This window comes from Hipposideros armiger, unplaced genomic scaffold (genome assembly GCF_001890085.2).
Source record: "Hipposideros armiger isolate ML-2016 unplaced genomic scaffold, ASM189008v1 scaffold_303, whole genome shotgun sequence".
In the NCBI taxonomy this organism is placed as follows: domain Eukaryota; kingdom Metazoa; phylum Chordata; class Mammalia; order Chiroptera; family Hipposideridae; genus Hipposideros; species Hipposideros armiger.
In genome coordinates this window covers 1,321,141-1,327,410 of record NW_017731653.1, presented here as the reverse complement: position 1 = coordinate 1,327,410, position 6,270 = coordinate 1,321,141, and the positions used below count along the sequence as shown (strand labels likewise).

The 6,270-nt window shown below is 55.6% G+C and overlaps 1 protein-coding gene across 1 annotated transcript; it reads right to left on the bottom strand.

The window, feature by feature from the left end:
• Positions 1-704: 704 nt before the first annotated feature.
• Positions 705-4,031, bottom strand: HOXC9 (homeobox C9). The gene is made up of 2 exons (XM_019659794.1): positions 3,353-4,031; positions 705-1,607 (listed from the first exon to the last, which is right to left on the bottom strand). Exons 1-2 carry the CDS (start codon positions 3,888-3,890, stop codon positions 1,363-1,365), a joined length of 783 nt encoding a protein of 260 aa, XP_019515339.1. The 5' UTR covers positions 3,891-4,031; the 3' UTR covers positions 705-1,362.
• Positions 4,032-6,270: the final 2,239 nt, after the last annotated feature.

Below are 6,270 nucleotides of genomic sequence, written 5' to 3'. Positions count from 1 at the left end.
AGAGAGAGAGAGAGAGAGAGAAGCTGAGAATGCGCTGAGAAGTGGAACTAAATCTAATTCTGATTGTATTGGCTTTGCCATCTTGCACCCCCCCTTCCTTCTTTTCCTTCCTTCTTTTCTTTCTTCCCTCCCTACTTCCTCTCTCCCTCTCTCCCCTCCCCACATCTTCCTTTTACTCTCAACACAGTCCCCAGTGCCTGTTCTGCTCCCTGAGGCCTGTTGGCTTTCCTCCTCCTCACCGCACACCCTCCCTACCTGCCCCCCTCAGCCATCCCTCGAAGCACCAATGCAGCCAGGCAAGAATCCAGCCTGGGCCTTCACCCAGCACCCAACTTTCATCTTCACCTATCTCTTCCCTCCGATCTCATGTACTCATAAATTATTACAATTAATTATAGCCAGGGAAAACCATTCATGCCATGCCCCCACCCCCTCGGACTCCACCGAGCTACCAGGAAACTCACAGGCAGCCAGCAGAGCAGGCACAAGCTCTACCCGGGCTACAGCAGCCTCCACCCCAGCCCTGGAGCCCTCAGCCCCACACCACCCTGCCTGGAGAGAAGTGGCAGGCACTTGCCCTTCCGAGGTCGAGGGAGCCCCTTCCTGGCTGCGGCCTCCCCCAAAGGATCTGAGCACTTGCCTCCTCCACGACAGCAGCCTGGGAGCCACAGGGAGGAGAATAACGAGAACTGGATGCGGTTGGGTTTCTGGTTTTTTAAGTGACTTCGATATATTAACACAGAGCTGTTCTACCATAACAAACAGAAGCACGTTACAGGACGGACGCTGGGGATGAGAGGAAACACTGCTATGTACACACCCGAGGCGCCGGCCTGCGCCGCCGGACCCAGCCTGCGCCGTCTGGCCCTCGCCCCTCAGCTCCTGGGCTGGGAATCGTTATTGTGTATGTGTGTGTGTCTTTTTTGTACAAAATCTGCACGTAGAGCACCCCAGGCCTGGGGAGGGATGGCCCGGACCAAATAAGACACAGGAAAAAAAAATCAGAAATATAGCGATTCAAGTACTGGCTTCTCTGAAGAAAGGAGGGGGAAAAAATCACATTTGTGTGTGTCATTTATTTCAGTTGCGCTGGGAGAAGAGAACACGGCTTCTCTCCCCGCCTCCTGCTCCTCGATGGGTAGAACTAACTCTAAAACACCAATTTCTCAACACTGAACCCTCCCAAATCGCAAGAGTTTTCCTTTTCCCCTTCCTTTTTTTTTTTCCTTTTTAAGCTGATTGGCTTTTCTCTATCTTGCTTTTTCCTTTTCTTTTTCGTGCTCTCTCCCGCCTGGGTTGGGGTTTTTGTGGGGTTTTTTGTTTTTCCCTTGGCTGTGCCGAGGCAGCAGGCTGGGGCAGGGTTTAGGATTGCTCCTTGTCGGTTTTCTCTTTATTCATCTTTTTCATCTTCATCCTTCGGTTCTGAAACCAGATTTTGACCTGCCGCTCGGTGAGGTTGAGAACCCGGGCCACCTCATACCGACGGTCCCTGGTTAAATACATATTGAAGAGAAACTCCTTCTCCAGTTCCAGCGTCTGGTACTTAGTGTAGGGGCAGCGCTTCTTCCTTGTGGAGCGGGCGTGGATCCAGTTGGCCACGGGGTTGCCTAGAGGGCCAAACACAAGCAGGGGTCAGTGGAGCCCCTTTCCAGCCCAGGGTCCCAGCCACCCCACCCCCCAGGCTTAGCCAGGCTCCCCAAACCCAATAATTGAACCTGAATTTGGACACGTTTTGCTTTAGGAATTTTCACTACACACACTCACTCCCTTTTGCATTCTGCCCCCTCCCTATCTCCCCCCCTTCAGTTTCCAGCACCTAAAACTATAGGAAATCGAAGCTATCAAAGACCCTACAGTCTGGTCCTCAGCTTCAAGAGTAGTAATTCGAGAATATCCTCATAAAAAGTCCAAATTCCCGACCGTTTCATAGGCCCATAAACGCTTCTCTCTCTTGTTTTTTATTTTTATAGCGAGGTCTCTCTCCTCCCCACTTCCCTCCTCCTCTGCCCCCTCCCACCTTCCCAGCTCACGACCCAGTCCTGAAATTTCAGCAGTTCTGCTTCCTGACCCTGAGAGTACCTAAGCCCGTCACTACCCTCTCCAGTGCCTGTCTCCGCTCTAAGAGTTCAACCCTGCTGAGGCGAATTCTCAGGGTGATGCTGGGCTGGGGGAAAGCCTTTTTCCTCTCCCTAGAGAGCTGCTGGCCTTGGGAACAGGCCCCCCTGTATCTTAGCTTCCCTGTTTGGCTTCCAATGCCCCCCTCCTGCCAGCCCCAGGACAGGCTCTGCAGGAGCCAAGCCTCCAATTTCAGGTTTATGGGAGTAGCTGACGGCAAGCAGGGAAGGCTCAGAGAGGTATAATTAGGCCCTGGCCCCTTATGGGGCTGGAGGAAAGGATTTCCTGGAGCCCCCTCCTGGGACTCCCCCAGACACTTCCTCACACCCAGGGGGCTGCACCCCCTCCCCTGCTGTTTCCCTTCTTTCTCCTTTCTCTGGCCCTGCAGCTCCCACCTGCCCCCCCACCCCCCACCCCTGCCCTTCTCTGCAACACTCAGAAGGCTCTTATCTCCCTGATTGGAGTGTGAGTGTGAGTGTGAGTGTGTGTGTGTGTGTGTGTGTGTGTGTGTGTGTGTAGTTCCCTAATCTGGGGAGATGCCTCTCTCCATTCCTTATCCCTGAACCTCCATTCTCAACCCTTTCCTGCAGACCCTCAGAAAAGGGCTTTCAAGTTTAAGGAGACTGGGACCCCACTTCTCTCCCCCAACTCTGGAGGTCCTGATCTCTCCAAGTTCCCAGGCTGTGAAATCCCCCAGACCCCTCACTCAGTGCTCCTGGGAGAGAAGTCCATGGACCTTCTGTTTTATGAATCTCTAGTGGGGTGAGGAGCCCCATGCTGGCTGGGAGGTAGGGGTGATTTTTCTCCCTGGGGTATATCCTCTCTGCTCCCAGTGTCCTCCTCATCTCTACCCCATCCCACCTCAAACCATAAAATGAACCTCGCCCCCACCCCATCCCCTGGCCCTGTCTACATTTCTGCATTTCTTCGAAAGTAGCGACTGAGCCAAAAAGCCTGGATTGGGGGTGTGGGGGCAGGGGTCTCTCATCAAAGCCAGCTCCTAGGAGAGGAGCCCCCTCAACCCTCTCCCAACCTGGCTCCTTGGGCCCCCTTCTCAGACCTTCCTGCCCCTAAAAGCTCCCCAAGGTAATTCGCTTTTATTGAGTCCTCGCCCCCTCGCCCTCGCCCCTCTCCCGCGCTCCCTGCGCCGCTCCAAGGGGCTGTAATCTGGCTCCCCCCCGCCCGGCCTCCCCTCCCCTCCCGCGCTGGTTGTAAAGGAAAATTGCTCCCAACTTACTGGGGTCCAGGTCGGCCTTCTCCTCTTTGTGCTTGCTGCCGGCGAGGGCGTCCGCCTCAGGCGAGGGCAGGGTCTGCGGGGCGCGGTCGCGCAGCTCCCCGGGCGAGCCGTACATGTAGTCCGGGTAGCTGCGGCCGTCGCCCGGGCCGCAGTCGGCGCGGCGCCCGGGGTAGGCGTCCGGCTTGAGGGCGTAGTGACGACCCCCGGCCGGGAAGCTGGGGAAGGAGACGGCGCCGGACAGCGGCTCGAGCCAAGTCCGCATGTAGCGCGTGTCGGCGCCGAGGTGGGGCTGGGGGCCGTAGGGGTGGTACACCACGGACGACTGCGAGGGCACGGGTGCCCACGACGTGCTGAACACGGCCGGCTTGGGCGCGAAGCTACAGGACGGAAAATCGCTACAGTCCGGCACCAAGCCGCTGGGTCTGGCGGCGGCGGGGTGAGCCCCGGTGGCCGGAAACCTGGACGCTAGGAGGTCTTCATTGTCGTGAGAGATGAGCGAGTCCACGTAATAGTTACTGATGGGCCCCGTCGCCGACATCGTAACGGGGTTTTACATACATAAGATTATTGTATGAACTGTATATGTACTTTTTATCTGCTCACAGAACAATCAAGGCAGGTAATTATTTTTCCAGCCTTTTCCCCGCAGCTCATTGGCTCCCCGGCCCCCACGTGATCGTATTTACCCAAAAATACGGCGCGGATCAATGCGCAGGGGCTTTTTTTTTTTTCCTTGCTTTTTTTTTTCCCCTTCTCCCACCCCCTTCTCTGCTGATCCCCGCGACCTGCGTTTTCCTGGGGGTCCAGAACTCTGGACTCAAGGCATCGGCCACCCCCTCAAGACAACTCGTATCTCATCAGAGAACCCCCTTACCCATGTCCACCATAAGCAGATGGCCTCCCGCCCCCAACCCCAGGAGGATTTCTTAATGGGGTGAAAATGCCAGTCCCCGAAGCCAGGGTTCCCGGACCCCCAGGGCTGAGCTGGGCGCGGGAGCCCCGCAGGGGTGCAGAGGCCGCCGAGGTAGGTGGAGGAACTATTTCTTGACGTAATCCGTCTCTGTCGGCCCCAATGCTCCCGCAGTCTCTGCGCGAGCCGAGATCAGCGATTGTCAGTTCGGAACGTGGCTTTTAAAAATGCGTTTTTAAATAGTGTGTATGTATGTATTTCTTTCAGGAGCAGCAGCAGCAGTGAGGGAGGGAGGGTGGGAGGGGACTGGGGAAGCTGTGGGGTGGAGGGAGGGAATGAGGAAAAGGGGAGAGTCCTTCTGCCACTGGCCAATTCAGCCCCCCAAATCTGGGGTAGGAGAAGCTTAGGGAAGGTGGTCCGCGGGTGGGAGGGGTAGGACCTCTGGACCTCATACACCTTTATCATCAGCAGTCTTCTCTTTCCTTTGGCACAGATATGCAAGCGCCTTTATTTTAAATTTATTGTCTATCTATCTTTCTTTACCAGCTTGAAGAAGTGGAGGAGAGATCTACACAACTTAAGTGGGGCATCCCCATCCCATCTTCCTGCTCACCCTCCTTTGCCCCCAACTCCATCTCTGCGACACCCTGCCCCCCCCAAAAGAAGTCACCCCTGGGTTCAGTCTGCAGAGAGCCAGGGTGAAAGCGGGCAAGGCAAGAGAGCGACCTCGGTCGTGGGCAAGTAGCTTGTTTTTACGTCCTTCAATAAAATTTTTATGAGGATCATTTGATTGTTCATAAATGTGTCTTTCATTAAATAAAATTGTAGGCTGTTTTTGGAATGGGAAGAAAGCAACTGAGGGATGGGAGAAAGCAGTTTCTTTGGGGTCGGACACAAGAATTCTGGAGGGGCAGTGTGATTGTAGGGAAGATCAGACAATTTGGATGCCTCCCCCAATAAGTTGGTTGCTACCCTCCTTCTTGAATTTGGGGTTCTGTGCCCAGCCCTCTGCTTTCCATCAGACTGTCCCACGGTGGTTTAGTAAAGGTGAGCTTTAGACAAGCAGGAAATTCTCAGTGTGGGTGCAAGAGAGGGGGCAGGGAGGTTGGCTGGAAGGGTGAGGGGGAGGGCAGGTGATGTCCCTAGAGGCAGATGCATCCTAGGCATGGCAGAGCGAGTTTAAAGGAGGGGTGCAATTTCAGGGTCAGAGAGGAAGGATCCCAGTTTGCGCTAGGAGAAACAAGCAGGAGCTGAAGCTGAGACACAGGCTCTGAGGCAGCAGGGAAGGATGAGGCTTCCCAGACCCGAGATGCCTGCCCTTCTCCCACTCCTGTCCTCAGGAGGGGACCAAACGCCAGGGGTGGGGACCCAGGCTGGTTTTCTCTTGCACCTATGTCGACCTGTCTCTTCAGGGGTGGAGAAGGGCTAGAGAGAGGTGTCCCAGAGAGTGTAGTATGTGTGTGTGAGGGTGGAAAGTTGAGGGGGAAGGGTAGATCTGAAGCCCGCAGCACTGACCCCAGCTTTCCAGGCCCCCGCCCCAGTCCCTGCTCCTCCCCTCTCTAGTTCTTTCCTTTTCGGTCAAGCGGGGCTGGGATTTCGACACACAGGGTGGGGGGGGGCGGGGGCGGATGTGAGAAGTGCCTGGCTAGGGAGAGGAGACCCGGGGCCTCAGCCTCCTCACCCTCGGCTCCGATTATCTTCCCCTCCCCCAAACTGGACTGGTCTGTAAAATCCAAATTACAGCAAGAAACAGAATATCTCTTTGGCCTTGATGGAGTCGGGTTAGCTGTCAATCAAAAATTCTCCCTCACTAGTTCAAGGAAAAGACAGGAGGTTCCAATTCCCCGTGCCGAGGCTTTCTCCAAATCCCCAGCACCTTCAGCACCTCAGGCTGGGGACCCTGCCCAGCTCTTTGGCAGGCCCGGGGCAGACTACAACCAAGAGGACATTAGGGGACAGAGCCTGAGAGAGACCGAGCCCGAGACAGCCTGAGATGGAACTAAAACAC

What these genes read in the sequence shown, in the direction of transcription:
- HOXC9 (XM_019659794.1), bottom strand. Translation starts at nt 3,890, where the DNA reads ATGTCGGCGACGGGGCCCATCAGTAACTATTACGTGGACTCGCTCATC. An exon ending in GAAGGCCGACCTGGACCCCA is followed by an intron (nt 1,608 to 3,352) that starts GTAAGTTGGGAG and finishes TTGGCCCTCTAG; the next exon opens with GCAACCCCGTGGCCAACTGG.